Source organism: Pteronotus mesoamericanus, unplaced genomic scaffold (genome assembly GCF_021234165.1).
Source record: "Pteronotus mesoamericanus isolate MK-2021 breed Mesoamerican mustached bat unplaced genomic scaffold, CSHL_Meso_final scaffold_85, whole genome shotgun sequence".
In the NCBI taxonomy this organism is placed as follows: Eukaryota; Metazoa; Chordata; class Mammalia; order Chiroptera; family Mormoopidae; genus Pteronotus; species Pteronotus mesoamericanus.
This window is the reverse complement of record NW_026555329.1, coordinates 34,440,361-34,453,011: the sequence shown is the minus strand read 5'-3', so window position 1 is coordinate 34,453,011 and position 12,651 is coordinate 34,440,361. Positions and strand designations below refer to the sequence as shown.

The following is a 12,651-nucleotide window of genomic DNA, read 5'->3' as shown; positions in this document are numbered from 1 at the left end:
TACTCCTGGACACAGAAAAGAAGAAATTTTGAGATGGAGTATATGATAGGCCATTATGATTATCTAATACATATGTAGCAAAAAAGGATTTATATATAATTCTGTGGTTTCAGATGGAGAGAATAAACATTGAAAAAATGTGGATATGAGTTTGAGATGCAGGCAAATACCTCATATTAGAGTTCTGTTATCAGAAGCAAATCGTATTAGTGGTGACTCAGTAGGTAAGGTTTGAAAATGTTCTATGTATAGATCTCTTCAGTTAGTGTCTGTGTACATGTTGGAGGGGACCCTTTGAAAAGTCTCTTTACAGTTGCAGATAGCAATGGTTACTTTTTCTTTGAGGAGCAAATAATCTCAGGTCCTGTCTTAGTTCTTAGGGAACTGGCTATTCAATGCCTTTCTTTTTTTCTTTTTTAATTTTTTTGAAAACAAGATGAATTTAAAAGCAAAAACAAACAAAAACTAAGCAAACAACTAGAACAGGAACAGAATCATAGAAATGGAGATGGGGGGGTGAGAAGAATGGGGGAAAAGCTACAGGGAATAAGCATCATAATCGGTAGGTGCAAAGTAGACAGGGGGAGGTTAAGAATAGTACAGGAAAAGGAAAAGCCAAAGAACTTATATGTAGGACCCATGAACATGAACTAAGGTGCGGAGGGGTGCTGGTGGGGGTGGTTGCTGGGTGGAGAGGAATAAAGGGGAGGAAAAAAATACAATGTGTTCCTTAAGGTATAACGAGAATGAAAGGATTACGAGACTGTTTGGGATGATGGTAGGAGGACCTGGAAGTGTAACTCTTATGTAAACTTTTAAACAAGTTTTCTTGTTTTAACATCCCTCTGTGTGTATATACATATATACAGGATGGGGCAAAAGTAGGTTTACAGTTCTTACGGAAAACAATACAGTAAATAATAATACAAGAATAAACTGTTTTGTCTTCTCATAACTATAAATCTACTTCTTTCCTACCCCTGTATGTATGTGTATTACAATTGTAATACAAATAAATAATACAATGATTAATAAATAATAATATAAGCATAAACCATTTTGCATACTCACAATTGTACACCTACTTTTGCCCACCACTGTGTGTGTGTTTCTAGGTAATCATATATACATATGTGTGACAGACTTGGGATCTTTTTATAGATTTACATTTATATATATTAACTTCCAGTTTCCTCTTAACATGTCATGAACATTTTTCCCATGATGTTAACTATAATCAAACATAATTTTTTAACAGCTTAATAATTCTCCATTTTTGAATATGCCCAAATTTACTTAATCAAACTTCATATTAAACAGTTATTTATAGTTTTTCACTATTATAAATAATATGGGATGAGGACCCTTGTACATCTGTATTTGTGCAGGTGTGGTTGTTTTCTTCTTATGAAATCCTACCAGTAGAATAGTGAAATCAAAGGAATAATGGTTTTTAATGCTTTTTCAACATATTTTTAAGTTGCCCTCTAGTAAAACTATGTTTATACTTATTATCATTGTGTATAAGTGCCTATTTTGCTTTACCCTTTTTAACACTGGTTAATATTTTTAAGAAAATTGGTCAACTTGGTAAGTGAAAATTAGTTTCATATTATTTTAATTTGTATTTCTTTGAATATTGATAAAGTTGAATGTTTTAAATGTTTATTTAACATTCTTTGAAATTTGCACCTCTTTTTTCTGTATTTTAATTTTTTAAACTTTATTTTTTATTTTTCTTATTCTTTATAGGTATTAAGTTTTAAGAGTACTTTGTATAAAAAGAGCTCTACATAAAAAAGAAATTAGCCCATTGTCTTTTGGGGGGGGGGTATTGTCTTTATTGAGACTTAGCCAGAAAAACCGTTGACCCTTAATATTATTGGAGGAGTAGCTTTATTAAATCTTAGTTTTTTGGCAAAAATAACAGTACAATTAGGAAAGGGAAATAATTTGCGGCACCACTCCAGGAAGGTCTTAAGGTCTAAGAATTTCCTTCTTTGCTGTGGCATAGCAGAGGAAAATAAGAAAAGATTAACAAAGATCAACCTAGAGCATCTTTTAGGAGAGAAAGTCATAATGTACAATGTCACCAGACCTATTTCATGTATTGGATACACATTAATTGAGGGAGAGAGCCTTCTCTATCCTCAAGTTGGTATACTGGTGGGGACAGGGATGATGATAAAGAGAAAAATGTTTGTAACTAGGTAGATACAGTGTGAAATGCTGTAATAGAGCTAGAGATATGAGAACCTGCTTATTCTATTATACAGTGTAATACTAATGGACCTAATCTAGTTTCTTAGCATGGAACAGATGAGAATAAGCCTGTCAATGACTGCCAGAAATTATAGCTGTCACTTCTCTGACCTGGAATGATAAATGATGGCTGAGACAGTAAAAATGAAATGATAATCAGCTACTATTTTTTAGTTTTGAGTAATTGTTTTCCTGTTTTTGAGGTCATCACTATGAGTATGATAATGAGAGTTTTAAGTTTTTGTCATACTGAAAAGGCTAAATTATATTTCTCATTTTTTTTTAAAGCTTGAAAGTATGTACTCCATTTTTGAAGGTTATTAGAATAATTTTAAAAAGTGGCAATCTTCTGTCCTGGCTGGTGTGGCTCAGTGGATTGAGTGCTAGCCTGAGAACCAAAATGTTACAGTTCGATTCCCAGCCAGGGCACATGCCAGAGTTGCAGGCCAAATCCCCAGTTGCGGGTGTGCAAGAGGCAGCCAATGTTTCACTCACACATCGGTGTTTCTCTCCCTTTCTCCCTCCCTTCCCCTTTCTAAAAAAAATAAATAAATAAAAATATTTTTTTAAAGTGGCAGTCTTTTGTTACCTGGAAATCTACGAATTAATTCTGAAGATCCAGATAATGGATTGTTGATCTATTTTTTAATCATTCTCTTAAAAAAGATTGTCTAACAAGGCGTTTTATGTTTTACTTAAGTGATTCATCTTATATTTTTATATGTGTGTGTATGTATTTTCATCTCTATACTATTATGATGACTTTTATACTGGTTGAGACTAGTGGATTTTATTATAACCAGATGGAAAAAAGGTTTTGTTATTTCAGAGCTGGTTTTCCAAAGTAACACTTAAAATGAGAGTCATCTGATATTTCATTAATTTTAAGATTTTTTAGTGCAGCACTAGTTCTTATTTTTAACTCTTGCACATAAGTGTGCAACAGAAATGTATTGGGTGAATGAAGTACATGTTACACTGATGCACATATGGCATATGTTGTAAAATCATAAATTGACCATGTATTTGAAAATCTCATATTTTGCTTTAAATTATTTTAATCAGTTTTCTTTTTTATATCTTTACTTTTACATATAAGGTGTGTCTTTAGACCATTGGTATTTTTCCACATATATAATTTATAGTTTGTTCTGGGTTGATAATGCCTTAGTCATTTATTCCTTCTCCTTTCCTCCTCTGTTGTATTTCTTTTTCCTGTTTAGGTTCAAACTGTGTCTTGGGTATATTTGCATCTGTTTTCCCTCTGAGCCCCTTTTTATTTTTAAATAAAACTGTACTTATGTTGAGTTGTACTTTTTAAAGCAGATAAATTTCTTGTCCTTATAGTATGATAATTTTTACTTTTATTCTGAGAATTGTCATGGGAAAGTGACCTAGAAATTCTTTTCAGGCTTTAGATTAGACCATGAAGGATACAACTACAAATTTTTGGTCATGAAAAAAAATGAATAAAGAATAAAAACTGACTAAGAAGGACAGTTTTTTTTTTTAAGAACAATATATTACAGTAAACATGATGCCAGGGAGCCGCTTTCTTTTTGAAAAGATCTGGCAGTGACTTTTATAACTATGAATGCATAGCAGTGTGGTAGTTGCTGAGTTGAGATTCTGTAGACAGTGGTGTTCTGATTTCTCATGGCCCAAAAAAGTTTATATGGCCCACTCTTGGTAGATATCTGTGTCTATATAGATATATTCAGTAGATAATAATCTACATTCATAAGGCTTATATCTTTATTAAATGCTTTTGTACATATTTCCTATTTAATCTTTACGTAAACTGTATTATACAGCTGAAACTACAGATTTAAAGTTAATTTTCAAATTTGCAGAGTTTGAACTTGAACCTAGGTATTCTGAGCTTATAGGCTTCCCATTTTCTTGTAGCTGTAACATATTTACCTGTAACATGTAACATAACATCTTTTGTTATGTGTAACATGATTACAGAAAATTTAATTGAATAATTTAAAGTTGGATTTTGAAAAAGCATATGCTCTGACAAAAATTTCTAGGAAGAGTAAGAGATAGATCGAAAGACCTAGACAGGTGTATCGTTTGGGACAGCAGTTGTGTCTCAAAAATGCTTTTCTACTATGTGTATATGGATGGTATGTGTTTGCTTCATTTACCTAGAACATTTTGGGTGTGGGGTGGGAGGTAACTGCAATAATGTCAGTCACTGTTCTTGTCTTGGCTATGCCATTGTTTTTGTTTCTGTAGATATTTTTAAACTTTTTTTATTTTTAAATTACAGTTGATGTACAATATTCTGTTAGTCTCAGGTGTACAACCCCTGTGATTAGACATTTATATAACTTAAGAAGTGATCATCCTAATAAATGTAGTACCCATCTGACACCATATATAGTTATTACAATATTATTTGCTATATTTCCTATGCTGTACTTGCCATCCCCAGGGATTGTTCTGTAACTAGCAATTTGTACTTCTAAATCTCTTCACCTTTTTCACCCAACTCCCCAACCCACTCCTATCTGGCAACCATCAGAATGTTCTTTCTATGAGTCTGTATTCTGCTTGTTTGTTTATTTTATTTTTTAGATTCCACAAATTAAATGAAATCATCTGGCAGTTGTCTTTCTCTGTCTGACTTATTTCACTTAGCATAATATCCTCTAGGACCATCCATCTTGTTACAGATTTCATTCTCTTTTATGGCCGAATCATATTCCATTGTATATATGAACCACTGCTTCTTTATCCATTAATCTGTTGATAGACACTTAGGTTGCTTCCATTTCTTAAATAATGCTGAATATCTTAAATAATGCTGCATATCTTAAATAATAAACATACAGATGTATATGTCTTTTTGATTTACTGTTATTGGATAAATACTCAGAAATGAAGTTACTGGATCCTTTTTTGCCTATTTGTTATAGCCTTTGTTTTAAAGTCTATTTTGTCTAAGTATTACTATCCCAGATTTATTTTGTTTGTTTCAATTTTCATGAAGTATGTTTTTCATCCCTTTATTACTTTCAGTCTGGATGTCTTTTGATCTGAAGTGAGTCTCTTGTAAACCACATATGTAAGGGTCTTACTATCCATTCAGTCACCCTGTGTTGTTTGATTGAAGCATTTAATCCATTTGCATTTAAAGTAATTATTGATAGGTATTTATTTATTTATTGCTATTTTATTATTAATATTTTTGATTCCCCCCCACCCCCTATTTCTTAAAGAAGACCATGTAACATTTCTTATAATACTGGTTTGGTAAGGTGATGAACTAACTCCTTTAGCGTTTTCTTGTCTGGGAAGCTCTTTATCTGTCTTTCAATTCTAAATGATAGCTTTGTTGGGCAGAGCAATATTGATTGTAGGCCCTCGCTTTTCATCACTTTGAATATTCTTTGCCAATCCCTTTTGACCTGCAAAGTTTCTGTCAGGAAATCAGCTGACAGTCCTATGGGAACTCCCTTGTAGTTAACTAACTGCTTTTCTCTTGATGCTTTTAAGAATCTCTTTGTTTTTAACCTTTGGCATTTTAATTTGATATGTCATGGTGTGGGTCTCTTTGTGTTCATCTTGTTTGGGACTCTCTGCACTTCCTGGAATTGTGTTTATTACCTTCACCAGGTTATGTAAGTGTTCTCTCATTATTGATTTTAATCCTTACCTGTGGATATATTTTTTGACTTTAAAGAGTGTGGGAGGAGATAGAAAGAGAGAAGGAGAGAAAGAGGGGGAAACGTCTGTATTATAGAGAGAGAAACATTGATAGGTTGCCTCCATATGCATCCTGACCAGGATTAAACCTGCAACCTAGATATATGCCCTCACTGGGGATTAAACCCCCCAGCCTTGTGGTATATGGGATGAAGTTCCAACCAACTGTGCCACCTGGTCAGGGCTCTGTCATTATTTTTTTCAAATAGGTTTTCAATTTCTTGCTTTTTCTCTTCTCTTTCTAAGAAAGAACCCGCCCCCTCTTGCCTTGTTGCAAATATTGGTACACTTGAAGTTGTCTTCAAGGTTCTTTGTACTATCCTCACTTTTGTGAATTTTTTTCTTTTTGCTGTCATGATTGGGGTTTTGTGAAGTTTTGTTTTTGTTTTTAGATTTCTTACATTCCAAATTGCTGATTTGATTTTCCTCTTCATCTACTCTGCTGTTAATTTCCTGTAATTTATTGATTTCAGTTAGTGTATTTCTGACTGGTTCTTTCTTATGGTTTCCATGTCCTTTTTTATGCTGTTAAAGCTCCTTGAAGCTGTCATTAAGTTCCTTGAGCATTGTTTTGAACTCTGTATCTGGTAGTTTGCTTGCTTCTATTTCATTTAGTTCTTTTTCTGGAGATTTCTCCTATTCTTTTATTTGGGACCAGTTTCTTTGTCTCCTCATTTAGGCTGTTTTCCTGTGTTTGTTTCTATGTATCAGGTGTATGCTTGGTACAGTGGCTTTATGTATTAAGTGTCTTGTAGGGCCCAGTGGTGCAGCCTCCTCAGTCACTTGAGCTGGGCACTCCAGATGCACCCTTATGTGGTCTGTGTGCACTATCCTATTATAGTTGAGCTTTGATTGGGATTGACACCTGGGATCATCAGCTGCGAGGACTGACTGCAGCAGAGGAGCGGCTGTGCAGGGGCTGACCCCATGGAGAGGACTGCTTCAGTGGGGCTTTGGTGCCACAAGTCTACCCCTTGAGTGTCTCACTCATAGGGGTGGCAGGGTTGTAATCCAGCATGGTCTGAAGCTGTCCACCAGTTGTATTGGCTCAGGGGCTTCCTAGGAGGAAGTCCCAGGAAGGTCAGTTACTGCCTGTGCTCTGCCGGGGCCACCTGGCATGAACTGATCTGCACATGGCTGCTACTTGTGTTGGGCTTGGAGGATCCCTGGGAGAGGCCAAGCTGCAAACTGAGGCTGGCTGCCGAGGCTGGCTGCTGCTGGTGCCATGCTTGGGGCCATGTAACAAGAAGCATGGGGTATCCTGAGACCAGATGCTGCTTGTTTGAGAGATTTTAGGCAAGTCTGAAGCATGTGCCAAGAGAGGCCATTTGTATGGAAATGGCTTTGGTGGGCTGACAGATTGGGTGAGACAGAGTTTTAGGGAATCACCAGGGCAGGAAGAACAGCCTTAGCCAGGTTGATTGAGATTCAGATATGACGCCTGCCTGCCAGTTCTGTTGGGAGAGGGCTCAGCAAAGGAGCAACGTGTCTCTACCAGTACTTCTGTCTGGGAGGAAGCTGCCCCTCTAGCTCTTGCCCTGAAGTCAGACAATTTATTTCCTCCTTGTGTGACTCTGGTGCCTTTAGAGCTGTGGCAGCGCTGGAGCTCAGTTAGAGAGTACCAGAAAGTCTGTGCTTAGGCCTTTTAAGAGGAACACTTGGGGCTCCAGGAGCCTCTGTCTCACTCGACCACAATCCCCTCTGGTTTTCACAGCCAGAAGTTATGGGGACTTCTCTTCCTGGCACTAGAATCCTGGGCTGGGGGTCCTGGTATTGGGTCAGAACCCCTTGCTCCTCTGGGGAGACCTCTGCAGTGGACATATTTCTCCCTGTTTTAAACTGCCACATATGGGTGTGGGACCAGCCTGTTCTGCTTCTCCACTCCTCCTGCCAGTCTACATGTGGCTTTTTTATATTTTTAGTTATAGGGCTTCTCCTCAGCTAGATTTCAGGCATCTGAAATGATAGTTGTTCTGTAATTTAGTTATAATTTTGATGTGGTTGTGAGGGGTTCAGTGTACCACATTTACCTAGAGTGCCATCCTGGCCAGAGCCTCTATAGAGGTTTTTGATATAATGACCTCCCATATATAATGACCTCCCACCTTAAACTTGCCTTTAATTGAGCTGTTTAACTTTAGTTGAACTTGAAGGCATATTCCAAGACCCTTTTTCCTGCGTTATGAAACTAACATGTTCCTATTACAGCATCTTAAAAACTTTTGTCACTTAATGGCTTTTAATAATTTGAACTATTATCATTCACTGTGTTTTCTGAAAGTGTATATTAATTATAAATGTTTTTAAAAATTGGTATGTGTGAGGGCAGGACGTATATGTGGGAAAACTGTACTTTCTGTTTAGTTTTTCTATGAACCTAAAACTGCTCTAAAAAATAAAGTCTGCAAGTATATAAAGAAAGTCTACAAAAACTTTGAGTTATACCATATTATAGTTTATTTCCTGAGAATTTAATATAATTTTATTCTGTAAAATGTTTTGCAACTGTGGTAAATTTATAGTATATCATATTATTTATATATGCCAGTAAAATCGTATAGTTGTTTTAGTCTGTGTGGTTAGAAGTCAGGATCATGTCTAGCCTTTGTGGTGCTGCATAAATACTAGAAGAGAGCACAGAGGGGTTTTGAGGTGTTCATTTTTGTGAAGATTGAACTTAAATGCTTTTTTCTGTCTATATGTTAAAAGGTTAATAGTGACTGAAATAACACTTGAGGATAATAAGATTAATAGAGATAACTGGAAAATGAAATGCAGAGATATTTCAGATGACTTTTTTGGTTTTTATTTTACTTTCATTATTCCATGTATATATGTATTTTTTCCATTACCATTTATCCTTCATGCCCTCTTCCACCTCCACTCACACCCCTGCATTCAGTTTGGATTTTAAACGATATGTAAATAGTCTATTTTTTAAAAATGCGTGGTTATTTAGAAAATAGTAACGTATGTGTGTCTAAGCCCGAGCTATTTGGAGTAACATTTTAAGGGTTGATGTTACTAAAGCCTATAACAGGACTTTAAATATCAAAAAGTAAGAGTAGCAAACTAATAAATGTGAGAACAGCTTAATGTAGTCTGTAATTTAAGTTATATGTGAGCAATGAAGGACCTTATGTATCTTATTCACCTCTGCACCTTAACCCTTTCCCTATACTCAGCAATCCTTTCTCAGTGAATCCCTTGTCTTCTCATCTGCTTTCAATATTATCATTTTTAAAAAAAAGCACGTTGTCAGTTTGATAGGTGAAAATATCTTAATTTGTATATTTTTATCATTAATGAATATAACTTTTAAGATGCTTATTAAGTGCAAAGATGTAATTTTTTTTTAGAACTATCTATTTAAGTAGTCTAGACTTAAGTTATTGATTATGGTAGCCACTAGTATCATGTGGCTATTGCACATTGAATGTGCAGCTATTGTTACTTTTAACTGAGTTGTGCTGTATGCACTGCATTTTGAAATCTTATGAAAAAAATATAAAATAGCACAATATTTTTAGTATTGGTTCAGTTTTGAAATGTTTTGAATATATTGGTTAAATATATTATTAAAATTAATTTCACTCGTTTGTTTTAGTAAATTTTTCAATTTACGTATGTCGTGAACATTATATTTTTATTGGACAGTGCAGATCTTTTAAACAATAATCTAATTGTTAGGTGATCAGGGCCTGAATGAGGGTAGAAAGTAAGGAAGGATTTAAGAAATTATGTAATATGCACTTAATTATATAATTTCTATTACATTGAAGAATATTTTATGGTTTTTATGTGCTTCTATCATGGCTTTGTAATCAGTAGTATGCTTTTTGAGGGCAAGGTCTATGTCACTATTTTTAAATTCTCTTCTACCTCTTGATTTTTGCTCGATACATCAGCGCTTGAACAAACAAGAATTAACAGGACATCAGTTAATTTTATAAACTCAAAGTTTGAGTTTTTAGGTGGTAGACAATAATTCCTAGAGTTTTTATACCCTTTATTTTAATATAATATCATCAACTAGCTAGATCAGTCATATCCTTTCTAAAAGGTGCAAGGTTAAGGGAACTAGTGTCTAGTAGTATATAACAGTCTCTGGGAAGTTATTTTATATCTTTCTCCATTTAGTCTTTATAGTAACCTATGAAAAAGATATCAGCTACCATCTTACAGAGAGGAAACTGAGACTGAGTAATTTTTCCAGTGTTATGTTACCAGTTTAGATATGCCCGACTTCAAAGTTAATACTTTTCCCACTGTGATTTACTGTGTCAATTCAAGTTAGCCATTATTTTAAGTGATTTGAAGTTAGCCTAACATTGTGGTTGACGTGAAGTAAGTGAAAAATAATCATTAGAATGAAATGTACAATGATAAATTTTGGTAGTTTATGACATGTGTATTATGTATTCCATGTTCAATATATGAAGGAAATTTTAGAACTTGTAGTATAATTCATTGGAAAAAAATAAAATTGTAAAATAGTTCCTTTTTTGTCTTTTAGATAAAATCAAAGACAAAATTAAAGAGAGAGATAAAGAAAAAGAGAGAGAGAAAAAGAAGCATAAAGCAATGAATGAGATCAAGAAAGAAAATGGAGAAGTCAAGATTTTGCTGAAAAGTAAGTTTATATTCAGTGATTTTAATTGTACTGTATTATTCAGTATACTTACTGGCTTAGTTATTAAAATAAATGTTATCTGGTGCTGAATTTTCTGAGAATAAACAAATGGTCAGACTATGAAAATTAAATGTAATAGTGGGGAATTGGAATCTGTAGAGTAACACATCTTTAGTATATTTATTTATTGAGTCATTAAAAAGTAGTAAAGGTTAAGCTTCATTGAACTGTTAGGTTCCTTAAATTATTTAAAATTAGGTTATATAATTTTGAGTTTGCATTACTAGTCTTCATTCGTATTTAGATGATCTAAAATAAATAATAAAACTATTTTGTAGCTTGATAGGGATGGTGAAGTGAGTGATCTTATATATATTTGACAGTCATTATATCATAGTTTGGGATTTGGAGGGAACTTTTTACTCTGAGCTAAATTAGAATGTGTACTGTTTTTACTATATGTTTCTTACATGCTTAAGAATATTCTCTTCGTTTCTTGTTTTTTTCTTTATTATTACAATTGTTTTTAGTTGCTGTTCATACATGGAGGTGGGTAATTGGGTAATAGTACAAGTGCTATCACTAAATCTGTGAACTATTTCAGAGAGAATTTGTGGTAGAAGTAAGGACAGTGTTAAATTCACTCAGCAAGGTAAGAAGAATCAATGGTATTTGGTTGCTAGGCAGCTAACAAATTCATTAGTTGCCCTATCAAATTGACAGTTTGCAGAGCAGAACATTTTGATTTTGATTAATTTCATATTGAAGTTATGGGTTCATAAGACTTTACATAAAGGAGAAAAGGCAATAGCACTACATGTACAATGATATAACTGGTTACTTTATATTATTTTGGATAAACAGAATATTAAGAGTTTGTATTTTTATTTCATCCTTTGTCATATTTCTAGATGTTCTTTGATGCCACTTTATTTAAGCTCTATTTTCTACTCATCAGAACTTTTATTTTCTGTAAAATTATGTCAATGTTGTTGAAACATGTTAGAGGTTAAGTTGATGGCTACTTAGTTAATGCTCCTGGTCCTTTTGTTCTATTTCTTTTGCCAGTGTGTTTTATCTGTATTGTCTAGTTAGACTGCAAGCCTTCGAGTCAGGAATCGACTCTAAGTACATCAATGCTGTTTAGTGGCTAATGATTAATGCTTGAAATGTTTACTTTACCCTAGTGGTTTAGTCATGCAGTCATTTTTCACTGGTTCAGTCACATAGTCATTTTCTTATCCATTTAAACGTACAGTGATGTTAATTCCTGTCAGTTGGTCAAATGTTAAGATTTCTAACATACCATTAGTGTGAAATGCATATGCAAACATTTAAAATAGCCTTAAAAAATGGACATTTTTTTTAGTAACATGTGATAGTATCCTTGACTTTAAAGTAGATGAAAAATTTAGGAGATACTTTGAACTGAGTTAAACTGAAACCTAGTGATGATAAGGAAAAGAAAAATGAAGCACACTTGGAAATGAATTGGTGACCTTTGGGATGACAATGGGAAATATATTTACTGTAAAGTGTAAGTAAATAATAATGTAATTACTCTCTTACAGGTTGTCAAGATTAAATGAGATAAAGTATGGGGGAAGTACCAACTGCAGTGTCTGGCCCACAGATTTTAATAAGTACAACCTATGGATGTGCCCTGACTAGGAATTGAGCCTGCGACCTTTTGGTGTACAGGAGGATGCTCCAACCACCTGAGCCACCTGGCCAGGGCTTTATGACTTTATAAACACATGTAATCAATAATGTTGACAGACTTTTATTTTTGCTTTCATGATGATATTAATTTGTTCTTCACTGCATACTTACGAATTTCTTGATGTGATAGTTTATTATTAACATTAAACTTCCCTTTTTTAGAATTGCTATCAACTTGAGAGAATTTTTGTTTCCAGGGTGGGATTAAATGGTATTCATTTGGTGGAAAACTTTGAAAAGGAGGCAAGGGGAAAACCTATAAACCTCAGGTAGTCTGTTGGTAAGAGAAATCTTTTCATTTATAGATTCACTAAATG

The 12,651-nt window shown here is 34.1% G+C and overlaps 1 protein-coding gene across 2 annotated transcripts in view; it reads left to right on the top strand.

Moving 5' to 3' along the window:
- RSBN1L (round spermatid basic protein 1 like) overlaps positions 1-12,651 on the top strand; it is a 69,484-nt gene that overhangs the window by 14,655 nt on the left and 42,178 nt on the right. For both annotated transcript variants that reach the window (XM_054564183.1, XM_054564182.1), the window contains exon 2: positions 10,496-10,612. In XM_054564183.1, coding sequence (XP_054420158.1) covers positions 10,496-10,612 — 117 coding nt within the window. The remainder of the gene's footprint in view (positions 1-10,495; positions 10,613-12,651) is intronic.